Consider the following 17,835-nt stretch of genomic DNA (forward strand, 5'->3'; position numbering starts at 1 on the left):
TATATATATTAGGTAGATCCCTATAAAGAGGAAAGATATATAAATTCCTATGAGAGTAGATTCGAGTTCCAATTATTATTAGGAGATTTTGAATTGCTACTTATATATATATATATGTGGCCGAAGATTTTTTTTTTTAAATAAAAAAAGATTTGTAAAAAGTAATAAATTATGATCAATGATAAATGTATACTAGTAATATTAGTAATGGTTGATATGGAATTTTTATTATAAGTAATTCAATACTTTTCAAGTATATCGCTTAATTTCAAATGAAATGACATTAATTTATTAGTATGATATCAAATGATATAATTAGAATAATAAATAATTTTACAAGTTATGAAATTTATCATTTTATAAAATAAATAAGTGCCACGTCAATATCTAAAATAAAATATTGAGATATTAGTTACAAAATCCAATATTATTCTCTCATTAGTAAGAGTCTGTAAATGTGAATGTGATACGTAAAAAGTAGCTTCATTTTCTAAGATACTATCAAATTCCTGTAGCATAAGGCTAAAGCCCAAAGTACAAATACCAAAGTTAACAAGCTTAAATTAAGGAAGAATGCTAAATCGGTGGCTAGTTAGAACCACTCGAATCAAGTACATTTTTGGTTTCCTAAACTGGAATCAACTTCTTGCTAAAAGTAACATTTACACCCAAGCTGGTAGCCAATTCTTGCCATCTACAAAATCAATGGACATGAACTTTTCTGCTTCTTGATCACTAAGTTGTTTCGACCATGGGACCCGGTGCTTTGCCTCAGCTCCCGGTCCATGGCACCGGTACTCTGCCTGGAATAGGTTGCTGTTTCAATTCACAACATCAAGATTTTAGAGAAAATTAAAATTAAAATTACTAATGCTAAATCTTCAAATTGATGTGATTTAGTATCATTTTTTTTCTGAGAAAATGGAATTAAATTCCTTACTCTGTGCTGCCAACATAGCTCCAATTTGTCCAGCCATGGGGCACAATGGTCCTAGACAAGTAGGTCTTGGCAAAAACTACCCTTGAATAGGCACCTTTGGCTCTTCCCAAATACACATCACCAGTTCCATAGACTTTGCCTTCAATAAACACAAATCCACTATTATCAGTGTTATCTTCTCTATTTTGAGCTGTGATAGAACCATGAATCTTTACTCTCTTGTCATCTATCACAAAGATCTCACAGTTCTGCAATCAGCAAGTGAAAATCCAAAATTATTTCTATAATTAACTTGCTTAAATTGTGATCCAAAAATGGAATATTAGCTGTCTAGCTGAGTTACCTGGAAAATGGACCTGCCGCGGCCGAAGATGAAATCGATTGAGCCCTGGATGTAGCAATTGTGATAGTAGTGCCTGCCTTTGTAATCGAAGAGAGTGTTGTGGGTACTGTAAAATGCACAGTGGTAAAATGCATTCATATCTGCACCCACAAACGCTGCCACTGACTGATTTTGCGAGGTAAATGCAACTCCCGTAGGTGCCTCATTCTGTGCCCAAAAAATATGAAAAAAATAAAATATAACTATGGGTTACGTTCTTCTTCTTCTTCTTCTAATTAATCTGAGTATATCTACAGTGCAGTGCAAGTCCTTTTTGTGCCAATGCCTTGCTCTCTTCATTAAAAACCTCTAGTTTTCTGTTACATGGTTACACGCTATTGTTGACCATAAGTTTTACGGTAATGGACATTATATATGATAAGTTGGGGGACATAAACAAAAACTTGAGAGTTCAACAATGAAAAGTTTCAAAAACTTGAGCTATTTCGATGGAGAAGAGAGGCAGGAGCATTGTACTGTAAAGATAGTTCTCAAATAATTTTAGAAATCTTCAACGTTGAATGATGTTGTTTAAATAGTTTAAGGGGGTAAAATAAAAAAAAAAATTTCATGCACCTTGAAGCTGATACCAAAGGCAATGAAGTGGGGAGCTTCAACGGAGAATGTAGCAGAGTCCTTATTGTTAGTAGCACTTTGCGACCAAACAATGGCCGTTTTCCCCTTTCCATTTCCTCTCATGAATATGTAGGGCTTGTCCTCTGGTATGTACACCTTCTCTCTAAAGGCCAAAATTGAATTAACAAATGTATCAGTGTGTTAACTTATCCGCAATTGCAGCAAACATAATAAGTACGGAGAATTGAGAGGAAAATAAATAAACTAAATTACCTGTAAACGCCTTTTCGAACATGGATAATGATCCAGTTAGGGTTCCCTTTAGGAACCGCATTGATGGCATCTTGTATGGATTTAAAGTCCCCGTCGCCATTGATGTCAACTTTGATTGTCCGGTTGGTGTTCAGTTTTTCTGTCAATAGAGGAGCATCAAACACAGTTTTCTTGGTCAAGCTATAGACACGATCGGAGAAACAAGTGAGTTGGAGAAAAAGAATTACACCGGCTACGTTAATTAATCGAAAAAATCTCCAAGGAAGCAAATAAGAGGACGACATTATGAAATTGCGGGATATTGAAAGGATTATGTGAGAGATCGTTGCGAAAGAATTGAGAGATCTTCAAGATGTTATTTAGGGGAGTGGTTTTTTTGGAAGTTAAAATTGGATGTCAATAAATTGGCGCGGAAAAGTCTGCTAGGTGGGTACTCACTATTTTGGAGGGCCTCCAGTAGATTCTATGTGGGGCTTAAATCTTTTGAATTGAGAGTTATTGAATTTTTGTGATAAAAGATGCCAAGAGTTGAAATTAGTTTTAGAATTGAAAGAACTAAAACAAGTACACCCATAAAAAGGAACCCTTTTATTAGTTCATTTTGAGGTTGAGAAACAAATTTCCAAAGAAAGTGTTCTGCTGGAATGGATGATAATGATATAGTTTTAAGTTAAAAGGCTCATCGTACTAAGAAACTTTCATATGTGCTACCAACAACATGTCATATGTGTGGCATATGAAGTCTTTCAAAAGGGCCACAATGGAGCTTGTGGGTGGACTTAAATGATGAAGCTTCAATGGGAGTGGAGCTTGTGGGTGAACTGGCCCAAAACATCCGTGGGTGAACAGTGAACTGGCCGAACCGAAAGGCTGAATACACCCCAAATTAAAGACACACAAGAACCCTGGTGATCCTATTTTGTAACCATCACTCGCGGTGACAACTGCCAAATTCCCGCATTTAGTCTTTTCTTGAATTCTGTTATGTCTCCATCATCATACTACATTTTTGTTTTAATAATATAATTCATCCATTACTATGACTCTGTGAGTTTTACTTTGGACGGTAGTTAGTTGGTAAAAGAAATAAATGCTTACATGATTCATTTCACAATCTTGTCAACCCCCCCAAGCGATAAGAAATGGCGACTTGCCTTCCCATTTAATTTCTTATTAAGAGTCTTGATTTTTAAGGGAATATTTGGGACGAAAGTACAGTGAATGACCACTGGCTAGAAACTGTATTTTTTTAGGAATGCATTAAATTTCAAGGATGCTAGTTACTCACTTTTGAATGTTGATAGTAAGTTAGGTCTCCTGGTGGTTGAAAAAATTAAAACGTTTCTGTTCTCTCTTAACAAACCAGCAGCTCTGTTTCTGGTATTTTCATAAGCTGCTGGTGATTTTGCAGGGCATTCAATGTTTTTTTTTTTTTTTAAATGTCATATACAATTTGATTTTACGAGGAGAGTTCAAATATTTCGCCCTAATAAAGGTGAGAATCGTGAGATGTACACCACATCATAAATATTTACAAATTTACAAGCAAGATAAATTTTTTACACACTCTTTCATGATGGGAGATTCTTACCATCCAGCCAATAAATATAATGCTGACTTTTGAATACAACATAATGTTCTCACTAGATTCTGCTTTGCCTAATAACGCACCAAATTTTTTACACACTGTGGGGTATAGATTTCATTCATAAATACCCCATACTCGTCTGTTGGCAGCTGAAGTTTGTTGTTTCTTCTCTTATTAATTTCACCCACACAGCCAACATTGCTACAGTATAAGTACACCTTCTCTACACATGCTATAAATATATATGTACATTGAGTTCTTCACACTCTTGCAAATCTTCTTTAGCCCCACAAGTTCAAAACTAATTCCCCAATTGCATCATGTCTAGTCTTTCTCAAGTACTGACATTCTTGTTCTTGTTGAAGAACTGCTTTGCAGCTTATGATATTCCCGCAAATTTTGTTTTTGGTGACTCCTTAGTTGATGTGGGAAACAACAACTACATTGTGTCGCTCTCCAAGGCTAATTATGTACCAAATGGGATAGATTTCGGGGTGCCAACGGGTCGATACACCAATGGAAGAACAATTGTTGACATTATAGGCAAGTTTTGTTTCTCCTCTGCTTGATTCTTTCTGCACCAATCCTTCTTTGAAATGACCATATTAACACGTTTGTAATTTTCATTCCTTTTAACAGGACAAGAATTGGGTTTCAAAGGGTTCAGTCCTCCTTACTTGGCTCCCACAACAAGAGGAAATTCGATCCTCCAAGGCGTCAATTATGCTTCTGGTGGAGGTGGAATTCTAAATCAAACTGGCAAGATCTTCGTAAGGATTCTGATTCATTTTTCTGAAGAAACTTAATGTGTTTTAAGATTCAAAAGTTTACAGGCTATCAGATACCTACAATTAGAAATCTGCCGAGGTTTTGCTTAAATAGTTCTATTGCGGCTAAGTTTGAGTCCACAGCGGGCCCGGATCTGCCTACAAACAAAAATTTAGAAGAAATCGTCGCCCACAAGTGTCTTTGTTGCTTACAAGAAGTTGCACACATTAATTCTTCTCTCCTATCTACTATACTACAAATATAACAGTTAGCCATTGGCCAATTAAATGCATTAAATCTGTCTAATATATAAAATTTATGTAATTTTGCATGTACAGGGTGGCCGAATCAACATGGATGCCCAGTTAGATAATTTTGCAAATACAAGGCAAGATATTATCTCAACCATAGGTGAGCCTGCAACTCTACAGCTTTTACGAAGGTCTTTGTTCTCAGTGACAATGGGCTCCAATGATTTCATCAACAATTACTTCACGCCTGTCCTCTCAGCCGCTGTGCAAAAATTGGTTTCCCCAGATTTTTTCGTCGCAGCCATGATTGCAAGATTTCGGATGCAGCTTACCGTAAATTAATTTTCTCACAACTCTCGATTTTCAGTTTCACTGCATTTGTTTAATTGAAATGTTAAAAATCAACAAATTTGAATTTCTCTGCAGAGACTTTATAATTTGGGTGCCAGAAAAATTATTGTGGCAAATGTTGGTCCTGTTGGGTGCATTCCATATCAGAGGGACACGAATCCATCGGCCGGAGAAAGCTGTGTTAGTTTGCCGAATCAAATGGCTCGGTTATTTAACACAGAGTTGAAGGGCCTTATTGCAGAGCTTACCACATCTCTTCAGGAATCAAAGTTTGTTTATTCCGATGTTTATCGCATTGTAGCCGACATCCTGGAAAACTACAGATCATATGGTAGGCATTTTGTGAATCCTTTCTCGTCTTACATTTTAGTTTGGAACAGCTCCAGGCTCCAGGATCCTGTCAGACTCTTCAAAGCTTAAGGCTTTAAACCTAAAACTGTCTTCATGCTTGTTTAGGATTGAGATGTCAAATGGGTGCTTGGTAAGAACGTCTTCTGGTTTACAAAATGAAGATTTGAACTAGACTCATAAATATATATATCAATGTTTTATCTATACGAAATTGAGGTGGAGTGAATTTTAATCCATATGCAAATTGTGAGAAGAAACCACTAGCTCTCTATGAGATCAATGTCACTTTGGTTATCGTGCACAGCAACTACGTTCTAAATTTATGTGATTTCCTCTTAAAAGAAGCTTTGTTCATTTATCGCAGGTTTTGAGATTGCAAATTCTTCTTGCTGCTATGTTGCTGGGACCCATGGAGGGCTGATCCCCTGTGGTCCATCGTCTAAAGTTTGCAGTGATAGATCAAAGTATGTGTTCTGGGATCCGTATCATCCATCTGAAGCTACTAATATCATCATAGCAAAACGACTTTTGGATGGTGATTCTGATGATATCTCACCGATGAACGTTCGGCAACTGGCTCAAGTTTGATGTGGTTGCAAGATAAAACATTCTATTTTTGTAATTTGATAGGTCAACACTATTAATTTTATATTATTTTACAATTTATTGAGACCCAAAACGAATAAAAATAATAAGAATATAAGAATTTCAATATTTAAGAATTGAAGTACCAATTTTATAAGCATATGATTTCTCATACATTTACATTTGTTATTAATTGAAGATTCACTGGTAGAAGCATTTCGACTATAATCATAGCTGACAACTAAATTAAAAGAAAGGAGATATTTTTACTATATAAATTACTTTAAAGTTTGAACACTTGTTACTCTATATAGTTGTATACTAAATTTTTAAAAAAAAATTAAATTTTACTTTGTACACTCTTTAGAAAAAAAAAAAATCCTTACTATGCAGCACATTTAATTTTAAGAGATTTGACACATATTTACAACAATATAATTAAACTTGTAAACAAAATATTTAAAACAATTTTAGATACTAAATTTTTTGTTTATTTCTACCTAATATTAGATTTTGCATCCTCTTTTTTTTTTTAGAGAGCATCCAAAGCAACTTTCAATAATAACGTAATAATAAAAAAAAAGGTTGATCTATAAATACTACCAAAAAAAGAAGAGGGGAAGGAGGACTACGCTTCAAATGATCTGGTTCATCATTACACTGCAAAAGAGAACGTGTTTTCCTAGATTTTTTTTTTAATGATGCTCTTGTAGACTTCGCTTAAATAAAAATTAATATTTTACACTAAAGTCCATTTTGTTTGACAAATTTTCAATTAAACTACTACTTGTGGATGGGTATAGGTTGAGTTGGATAAAATTTGCGAAAATTCAATCCAGGCCATAGTTGAATGGGTTGAGATAAAATCAACCCAACCAAATTAAATAAATATGTTTAACCCAATTCAATCCAACCCTTAAATCATCAAGTTGGGTTAGGTTGATTGGGTTAAAGATTAAATAAAACTAAAGTAAAATAAAGGAAAGATATAAAACTTGAAATGAAATTTATTAAAATCAAATATAACTCTACTAAACATGAAAATTTCATTCACTGTAGAGGGTACAATAAAGAAAGCTAAAAAATCAGCTATCTTAAAATTAAGAAAATTTCGACAATGTGCTTATGGACTTTATTCTCGGCTTTCCGCTTCTCTTTTTTTAATTTTAAATTTAGACTCTTTAGATAGTTAGCTAGCATCACATTGAGTAACAAAATGAAAGTGATAAATAATTATGTACTGTTAAGTGTTTACTAAAAAATAAAAAGAAATTGAAACCAATTTACTTTCAAAATTATACTTGTAAGATAATATATTTACTTATACGAGAGATTGATTTTAGTTTTAGAATTAGAGTCTATAGTTGCAAATACAAGAGTGAATGGTCTCTTTTTGTAAAAATATAAAAAAAATTAAAATTAGGTTAGCTTTTTAGATCTTTAGGATTTTATAATTGAAAATAAACATATCGTCGTCATCATCTTCATTATTATTATTATTTAATGGGTTGGATTGAGTTAAACGAATTTATTATAATTAACCCAACCCAAATAATTAGGTTAAAAAATTGACTCAATTAACTCACAATAATCTACTTAACTTATCAAAATTAGATTGGGTTGAATTGGGTTTGTCCGCCCCTACTGCTGGTTGCCAAAATGCATCAACTTTTAGTTTTTGTTTCAAGTAATGCTAGGATTTCTAATATTTCAACCTCAACTAAAGTTCTACCTAATAGAACATTCATCTATTGAATAGTAGAATATTAATTTTATGAGTTATAAAATTCATCTTTCAATAAATTAATGACATATAACATTAAACTCAAGTTAGAACTCAAATAACAATATTGTTTAGTTTTTGATACTTAAATAGCGACCATATTGATTTTGAAGTTAACAAAAGCAAAAATATCATTTTTACCTATAGGTAGAGAAATGTTGTAAGGGATGGCAATAGGGAGGAAAGAGGAGAGGGCTGGGATCAACATCCCTGTATCCATCTGATATTGTATTTATACCCCCGTACCCTCCCTCTTCCCTTCAAAATTGCTTGAGGAGAGGGGTATGGGGATTCCCTAGGTATTCAATTCCTGAATAATTGATACTTTTATTTTTCGAACTTGATTTAATTATATTAAGGTAAAAATATATAATCGAATTACCAATACAAAAACATCAAAATAAAATAAATAAATAAAAATTATTTCCATTAAACTAAGTCAATATTATCAAAATTACAAGATCGTCTATGAAATTAAGTAAAACTAGAGCTTTAAAGTTGAACACATCCACAAAAATCACGTGGTATTTTTTTTTATAAAGAAAAATATTAGGAAGTGGGTAAAGTCTAAGTCAGTTTTTTAGCCCCTACTTCCTCAAGGACTCGAACTTAGGTGGTCAGCTAAATAAAGTTGCTTGAAAAATATCGGTCACATGTTATAAATCATTAACAAAATTATCTTTATAAATCTTCAAATATTTATATTAACTGTTATTTATATTATTTTTATATTTAATGAGATTTATTATTTTCATACATATATTACAATTTAGATTTAAAAGTATTTATTAAAATTTTAAAAGAAATAAAATAAAAATTAGGATGGGAATAAGAATGTCACTAAATTTTATCCTCTAATGAGATATTATGTATAAATTGTCCTAGTTTCCATAGAAATTTCTATCATCCCCAAACATCGTTAAGACAACAATTTCGTGAATTGCCAAAGATGAAATTGGAAAGACTGATGATCTTCTCTGATTGAGGAATCAGAATCCAGAATCGGAATTATTGAAAGTGTTTATTTTGCAAAATGGAGATAAGAATCAAAATCAGAATTGTGGGGTTCAGTCGAAGTTGGGAATCAATCTCCGATTCCCAGGATGGATCATTCCCCCCACCCCCACTCCCACCCAAAATAAAAAATGGTTATTTTATCCTCAGTTAAAAAAAATTATTATAATTAATTAATTAATTAATCTAATTATTCTAATTAATTAAAAAATTTTGAATTTATTATTATTATTGATAATTTTTTAAATTAATTAATATATATTATTAACAATAATTAATAATAATTTTTGAATAAATAATCATAATAATTAAAATATAAAATAATAATTATGATAATGGTTCATTAAATACTTTTTAACGATTTATTACAATTTAATTAATTTCGATTCCGATTCTAAAACAAAGTAAACATATTATGGTAATTCAGATCATTTCAATTTTGATTCTTGTAATTCAAGTAGATAACTTATTTTAAATTTCTATTCTTTATTATTATTTTAATGTATTTCAATTGCTACCCGGGTAATTTTTAAAAACCTCCCCTGAAGTTTGGGCTTGTTGCAAGTAGACGGCGAGAATTGATTTATTTGTAAAAAACTCTCTACCGTCAGTTAATTTTAACATTGACCGTTAGTTAACTGTGCAAAGACAATATTACCCTTAACAATAGTTTGTAGACGGAAATAGCTAAAAAAAAAAACCAAGATTATTGGCTATTTTACCCTCTTTAAATTATTGATATTTTCTTAAAGTTCCTACAAAAAAAATAAAATTAAAAACTTGAAAAATCCTCTTTAAATTATTGATATTTCCTTAAAGTTCCTACAAAAAAGATAAAATAAAAAACTTGAAAATGAAATAGTCATAATCGTTACCTATGATATTGTAAATCTTTGGAATTGACAAGGATAAAATTGTCAAAAAATAGGGTTTGTGCTTTTCGCGCCAACAATTTTAGTTTTTTTTTTAGTTATGTTAGTTTACAAACTATGGTTAAGGGCAATATTGTCTTTGCACAGTCAACTAACGGTCAATGTTAAAATTAATTGACGGTAGGAGATTTTTTACAAATAAATAGATTCTCGTCATCTACTTGCAACAAGCCCAAACCTCAGGGGAGGTTTTTAAAAATTACCCATTGCTACCCATTCCGCTTCGAATTAGTAAACGCACGCCATGAATTTAGACATTTTTGCAACGAGTGGTTTATTTAAAGGATCCCCTTAAGTTGCAGTTCGCGTAAGTTATAGCTGCCCCGTAAACTTTTATTTAGACCCCTATACTCTGTATTATTTATAATTTATTCACAATTATTATAAAACTTTCTGTATTATAAAATTTCATTTAGCCCCTTACACTATGTTTTATTTCATTAAAACCTTTAGAGCACCAATTTGTCGCTATAATTTTAAATTCCCAAAATACCCTCCATTTTATTAAAAATATAATAATTATTAAATGAATTATAATTATAATAATTTTTTATTATAACTATAAAAATAATTATAATTTTTAAATAGATTATTATTATTGTTGTTGTTATTATTATTATTATTATTAACAAGAATAAAAGTATTATAATTAATTAATCTATTAACAATTATTAATAATAATTTTTTCGTTAATTGTTAATAATAATAATTAATGATAATAATTATTAATAATTAATTTTTGAATAATAATAATAACAATAACAATAATTATAATAAAAAATAATTAAGGATTTTATAGTAATTTGTTACTATTTAACTCATTCTCAATTTGATTCTAAGACAAAGTAAACACGTAAATGGTAATACATTTCATTTTAATTACGATTCATGTAGTTCAAGTAAATAAATTATTCTGATTCTAATTTCTCATTTCGATTATAGCTATTCTGATTTTAACTCATTATATTTCTAGCTATTTTCGATTCATGTTTAGTGAACACACTATAAAATTATAAACTACTCTATATTCAATTAGACCACTCTATATTAGTTACAATTTATTCATAAGTATTACGAATTTTATAGTGCATTCACTAAACAAGAATCGAAATTAGCTGGAAATATAATGAGTTAGAATTGGAATGACTATAATCAAAATAAGGAATTGGAATTAGAATAAATTTTTTACTTAAACTGTATGAATCGTAATTAGAATAAGCTATATTACTGTTTATGTGTTTACTTTATCTTAGAATCAAAATCAGAATGAGTTAAATTATAACAAATTACTATAAATTCCTTAATTAATTTTTATCATAATTATTATTTATTATTTTTATTATTTTTATTATTATTGTTCAAAAATTAATTATTAATAATAATTATCGTTAATTATTATTATTAACAATTTAACGAAAAAATTACTATTAATTATTTTTATAGATTAATTAATTATAATACTTTTTATTCTTGTTAATAATAATAATAATCTATTTAAAAATTATAATTATATTTATAGTTATAATAAAATAATTATAATGATTGTACTTATAATTCATTTAATAATTATTATAATTTTTTAATAAAACGGATGGTATTTTGGGAATTTAAAATTATATGAGTGAATTGGTATTCTAAAGGTTTTAATGAAATAAAACAGAGTGTAAGGGACTAAACGAAATTTTATAATACAAATAATTTTATAATATTTATGAATAAATTATAAATAATATAGAGTATAGGAGGCTGACTATAATTTTACAAGATAGCTGTAACCTTCGTCAGCTGTAACTTAGGCGGACCCTCATTTAAAGGATATTATCTGCAAATAAGGAGAACTGCAGTTGTATTGCCCATATCATATAATTTGTGCCGTGCCGCCCATACCACGTGTCGCTATCAGTCAAGCTCGACATCACTTCATCGATAAGGAATTTGTTATTGCACGCACTTCAATCAAACACTGTTACCCTTAAATTTAACTCAATTAAAAAGCCAAAAAAATACGAAAACACTAATCTGAAACCCGGAAACATTTACGATGGGCCAAACTAAATCCGAAAATCTAATCCTCGTGACCCGAGACCCTATGGGGATCGCTTACGTCACGATCAATCGTCCGAAATCGCTAAACTCGTTGACCAGGTCAATGATGGCGGACATGGCGCAGGCGTTCAAGTCGTTGGACAAGGACGAATCCGTCCTGGTTATCATCTTGTCAGGGTCGGGTCGTGCGTTCTGCTCCGGCGTGGATTTGACGTCAGCAGAGGACGTGTTTAAAGGAGACGTTAAGGATGTTGAGACTGACACGGTGGCACAAATGGAGCGGTGCCGGAAACCGATCATCGGGGCCATTTCCGGTTTCGCTGTAACGGCCGGGTTCGAAATCGCGTTGGCTTGTGACGTTTTGGTTGCCGCTAAAGGCGCAAAATTTATTGACACCCATGCTCGGTTAGTATGCAAGATTTCTTTTAGTTAATTTGTATTTTTACTAATGGGAAATTTACCTTTGGATGGGAATTTTTTTTTTTTGGGTCAATTTTTAGAATATTTTGTAATTTATGAGTATGAGGATGGTCCCCGTTATGAAAATTTAGTAAAATCGTTGAATTTGTGGATAGTAACTTGCCAATTTTTGTGGGTTGATAGTTGAAGTTATAACCTTTTACTTAGCAAGTATGATTAAAGCTTCATATGGCATTGTGGTGCCATGGATACGACCCTTACTGTGACATGGAAGCATGTAGCTACATGAGCAGCAGCTATCAAATGATGGGGATGGTCGGTTATTATAGCTTTTGAAGTTGGGTACGGATGGTTAAGATTTTTTATGGAATAACTGTGAGTTGAATTCAAATTAGCTACCTGAGCAAAAGAAGTGCTTACCGATCGAACATGCTAAACATTGATACTAAATGGAGCCCAAGTTTGAATTTTATGAAATCTGAAATAGATCCCAATGCATGCGTTATGATTTTTGTTTTCTGAAGCATCTGCTTATAAGCGTTTTAAACGTTAAGCTGTTTGTTTCCTTAGGAAACGTACTAGTGTACACATCACTGGTTTATAAGAACACCATAGGAATGTGTTGCTAAGAAACGGTTGAAATGTTTGAATGCCAAAGGATTTTTTAGAGTGGTAAAAGCCTTTGGTGGGGGCTACTTCTTGATGCCTATTGCAATTGCAACGGCAAATGTCGAAATAGAAAGTAGCCACTTTGTGCAAAATGTTGAAGTGCCTGGTGGTGGATGGTGATTGATTTTTATTACCTTTGTTTTGCTGTAAATTATGTTATAATATATAAACGTGCATGTTTATGCAAATTGTTCATTCAGATTTGGGATATTTCCTTCATGGGGTCTGTCTCAGAAGCTTTCGCGCATTATTGGACCAAATAGAGCTCGTGAAGTATCCATGGCAGCTACCCCTATAACTGCTGAGCAAGGTGAGAGGTGGGGCCTGGTGAACCATGTTGTTGAAGAAGGTGAATTGTTGAAGAAAGCGCACGCAGTTGCTGAAGCAATGATAAAGAACAATCAAGACTTGGTGTTGAGGTATAAGGCAGTCATCAATGATGGTCTGAAGCTGGACTTGGGTCATGCTCTTGCGCTTGAAAAGGTAATATTTTGCTTGCATTCAAGGTTCCTGATGTTGTCATCTACTGCTTGTGACCCAATAATACAAAGTATGTATCGTAACTGATGTGACATATGATATGGTGTTACTATAACATGTCATTTCAAGTGATTACTTGATTCACGTTAGTGCTTTTATTTATTTACAGGAGCGGGCTCATGACTACTACAATGGAATGACGAAGGAGCAGTTTAAGAAAATGCAGGAGTTTATAGCTGCTCGGAGTTCAAAGAAACCCTCTTCCAAGTTGTAAATTCAACAAATGATCAGCATGTCCTATACGCGACTCTTTCAAATTCAATCAATTGGTTCTTTCAATCATTTATCTTTAGTAGCAATCAATAATTTGCCTAAAACCAATGTAATTATTTGAAATTTGAAAGGTTCAAAATATTGTGATCAAAGTTGTGTTTTCAGAACCTGTTGCGACCCTTATGTTGGAAATCCAATGTTTTTGGACATTTCTGTGTTCTATGCAAATATTACCAATTGAAGACGACAATCGTGAAGGGTTCTGGCTTCTGACCGTTGAACGGAGTCCGCGCTGAAACGACGTCGTTGCAGTCTTCTGGGCAAAAATTGAGAGAAACGAAAGCCAAAGTCAATGTTATGACTTAGAAGATTAGGGTTCTCTCTACTAGAAAAAATTAAAAGTAAATAATTAATTAAGATTATCTTGACGGGGTGGGAAGTGGGAACTTATTAATGGTTAGCACTCGTAAGAAGAATAAAACTTATAATTACATATAAAACTTTTTGTGAATGTCTCGCACGAGGGAAAATGGAGGCAAAGCTTGGAGAGCAGCTATGGCTTCAGGTTCTTTTATTTTTTTTTCCTGTTCTGCAGGGCCCTTATTTTATTTTATTTTCTCCATGAAACCTTATTAATTATTTTGGTTTAAAGCCTTAAACTATAAAAATTTTGGTGATTTTTTATGGAAAATTCTGAGCTTTTTCTTCCACTTCTCGATCTCTTCTATTTTATTTTCTATATCTGTTATCAATTATGTGTGTAGTTGATGGGGACCAGGAGAATTCAAAGTGCACTTTAATAAAAAAGTAGTGGTAATTGATGAGTTTTTTAATATATTATTTAGGTTATAGTTATTTTAGAGTTGTTTTAATATATAATACAAATTACAGTCATACATATAAAATGATAAATAATAAAAAAAATTATTATAATTTTAATCGTATAATTATAAAATAATATTTTATTTTAAAACAGTTACACGTAACTGGACCCGGATTCATTTGTTTAATTTGTTTGCCAATAGTACATCTGTGTTATCATAACTCAAAGGTATTTGTTACTTAACTGAAGTGGCTTATCGGAGGAGGGGCCACGAAACAACCATTTTTTAAAAAAAATTGGGATGAAAGGTAATTCTGAATGTTCTGGAGGAATAATGGGTGTTACTTGTGGGAATAATGGTGGACCAGAATAATAGTGGACCCAGGAACAATATGGCTCTGTTATCTAAAAAAATTGTCGTTTTTGTTTTTTCTCGAAAAAGAAAGATTGGTAAATAATAAAAAGGGTGATTTTTACTTTTCTCCCTTGAGTTTTGGATTTTTTGTACTTAGATGGCGAAGATTTATTTATTAGTGAAAAACCCCCCTACCATTTAGAGCTGGTAAAACGGGTCATCGGGTTGTGTTCATGTCGTGTCAGTTTCGTGTCGTGTTAAATTTAGATCGACCCAAACCCGACCCATTTAATAATCGTGTCAAAATATTGAGACCCAAACCCGACACAGAAAAATAATCGAGTTATCCAATAACCCGTTTAATATCTATATATTGAACAAAAGTTACATAAAATATTTACACACTATCATATATACGTATGTACATAAATACATACATACATACATACATAATTTATCGATATTATAAAATATACATATCTACCAATATATTACACATGTACACTATTAAGGTTTTAATTATATATATATATATATAATATTATATATCAATATTATAAAATATACATGTCTATCAATTTTTACACATTTACACTATTGAAGCTTTAAATATATGTAAAATGTTATAAATAAAACATTGTGTTTATATTCACCCTTTTAAAGAATAAAAAAAAGAAAATCATCTCTAGTATTTGAGTTTTAATTATAAGAATATGTAAATTATTTTAAAATAAAAAATATAATCGGGTCATTGATCGGGTAAATGGGTCAAGAATTTTAACCCAAACCCGACACGGAAAAAAATCGTGTTGACCCGGACCCGACCCATTTAATAATCGTGTTAAATTTGACGACTCATACACATTTATTTATGTCGTGTTCGTGTCGAGTAATTGGGTCGTGTCAAATTTTGCCAGCTCTACTACCATTAGTTAATTTTGTGGTTGACTGTTAGTGGAAGTTAAAAATTCTAAAATGCCCCTGGTTAGATTTGTACACATCTGAAACATTTGGCGCCAAGTTTATAACAATCATAATATTACTATTATACCCCTTAAATATGAGTTATTTACAATTGAATTCAACAAATAAAAAGACAATTGTAACCATAACAATAAATCACATAAATCAAAATACTACTTCAACATCATAATACACCACACCGCAATACCATAAAACAACATAAATAAATTATACATATATTTTAAAAAAAAAAGCTAAAATGTAATAAATACCAAAAGCAAATAATATGTGACTACAATACCAATATGCAAATCAGCCTAAAATAAGTGAGAAGATAATCCATTAATTACATTACAACATTAAATAATATTCAAGGGTGTTTAGTATTTTTTTCTCAAAGTTAGTTTTCTATTTTCTACAAACAATCGTGAAAAAAATGATTTCCGAAACAAATATTTTATAAATGACTAAGTGTATCTGGATAAGTTTTTTTTTCGTCTTTCTAAATAAAAGTTGAAAATGTCTTTAACAGTTTCTGGACTTGTAATGTTGTTTGATAACATATGATATGATAAGAGTATTACTACTTTAAAGTAAACAAATTTACTTCACAGCTCTACAAATCTCATCAAAACCATGTCAATTAATAAGAAATCAAGCACCCACTCGACATTTTTCACTTAGAGTAGTATCAAAATGCTCCAAATTAGGAAAAAAAAAATTGTGAGAGACTAACTTTTTATTGGCTTCAACAAAGTGATTTGGATTCCTGGAGCATCGGCGAAATTCAGAGCGATACATAATGCAGGTCTTGTGTTTCTTATTCACTTTACATAAGTAATGGATACTACTCTACAACAAAGAAGATTTTTTTACCTTCTAAACAGAGTTCTTAAATGTGCCTATCTAAAGAGAAAAGGTCATGACTGTGCTTCACGAAAGAGAAAAGACCACTTTGAATTGTTTTACAAATTTTGCTTTATAAATTAAGGCACAATTTTTCAAACTGATTAGACAACTCACTTGCTCATGTCAACCAAAAAGTGTAAAATTTTTGCTTGTCAAATGAGATTACCAAAGTGCTCACAACTAACTAACTGAGAACTAACGTTTGCAAGTTGTAAGGGGATTTTCACTAATAAACGGATCTTCGCCATCTAAGTACAAAAAGTTGAAAACTCAAGGGAGAAAAGTAAAAATTACCCATAAGAAAAATATGCTTTAATTTGATTAAGAAATTCAAGAGAAAAGAGAGAGAGAGAATTTATGAATTTAGAAAAAGATTTAATAGGAGAATTGAAACTAATTTTATTATTGTTAACTTAAAAATATAGTGCAAACTACTTATTCTTAGTTGTTCAACATAATTTTAATTTTAATTTAATTATAACCCTAAATTCTAATTGAAATAAGAAAATGGAAAGAAATTAAAATAAACTTGGGAATCAAAATAAACCTTCATCGTTACAATTCGATGTAATAATGGACTACTCGGACCATCACTACAGCAGTAACGAAACTGGAAAATCCAAAGACTGCTTCGTAGATCCTGAAAGTGGAGTAAGCAAGGAAAAAATATATATAAAAGAATGGAAAATCTTCAGGAAAAATCTTCATGAATCAAACTTTTGTGAGAGTCTATGAACAAAGAATTGATCTTCTCCGTGCTGTAATCATTGGTCCTCAAGGGACGCCTTGTCATGCGGTTTGCTCTTCTTTGACATTGCATTCCCTTGTGAATATCTCAATATATAAGCCTCCAATGGCGACTTACCGATCATACGGGCTTCGCCTGAACCCAAATCTGTTCTCAAATGGTTATGTTTGTTTGAGCCTGCTGAACACTTGGGATGGCCAAGGGCATGAACCGTGGAACCTTCCTACTTGAGAAGCACTTTTCAAAGCAGGAAATAATTGGGAGAATTATAGTCAAAATGTATTTGTATTGTCCTGCGAAACAGTGTTGTTCTTGCTTCGCAGCCGCCAAAGAATTTTGAAGGTTTTGTGACGTC

The 17,835-nt window shown here is 31.7% G+C and overlaps 3 protein-coding genes across 3 annotated transcripts; 2 read left to right on the plus strand and 1 right to left on the minus strand.

Moving 5' to 3' along the window:
• Nucleotides 1-514: 514 nt before the first annotated feature.
• On the minus strand, nt 515-2,513 carry LOC102612710 (probable pectinesterase 67). Its single transcript, XM_006488925.3, has 5 exons — nt 2,172-2,513; nt 1,899-2,061; nt 1,284-1,490; nt 941-1,188; nt 515-816 (listed from the first exon to the last, which is right to left on the minus strand). Exons 1-5 carry the CDS (start codon nt 2,453-2,455, stop codon nt 663-665), a joined length of 1,056 nt encoding a protein of 351 aa, XP_006488988.1. The 5' UTR covers nt 2,456-2,513; the 3' UTR covers nt 515-662.
• A 1,367-nt stretch (nt 2,514-3,880) lies between these two features.
• On the plus strand, nt 3,881-6,225 carry LOC102617328 (GDSL esterase/lipase At4g16230). The gene is made up of 5 exons (XM_006488773.3): nt 3,881-4,302; nt 4,399-4,529; nt 4,866-5,111; nt 5,205-5,460; nt 5,845-6,225. The coding sequence occupies exons 1-5, from the start codon at nt 4,080-4,082 to the stop codon at nt 6,066-6,068; spliced, it is 1,080 nt and encodes a 359-aa protein (XP_006488836.1). The 5' UTR covers nt 3,881-4,079; the 3' UTR covers nt 6,069-6,225.
• Nucleotides 6,226-11,754: 5,529 nt separating this feature from the next.
• LOC102617029 (probable enoyl-CoA hydratase 1, peroxisomal) lies at nt 11,755-13,891 on the plus strand. Its single transcript, XM_006488772.4, has 3 exons — nt 11,755-12,245; nt 13,130-13,412; nt 13,579-13,891. Exons 1-3 carry the CDS (start codon nt 11,836-11,838, stop codon nt 13,681-13,683), a joined length of 798 nt encoding a protein of 265 aa, XP_006488835.1. The 5' UTR covers nt 11,755-11,835; the 3' UTR covers nt 13,684-13,891.
• Nucleotides 13,892-17,835: the final 3,944 nt, after the last annotated feature.

Source organism: Citrus sinensis, chromosome 1 (assembly GCF_022201045.2).
Source record: "Citrus sinensis cultivar Valencia sweet orange chromosome 1, DVS_A1.0, whole genome shotgun sequence".
Lineage (NCBI taxonomy): Eukaryota > Viridiplantae > Streptophyta > Magnoliopsida > Sapindales > Rutaceae > Citrus > Citrus sinensis.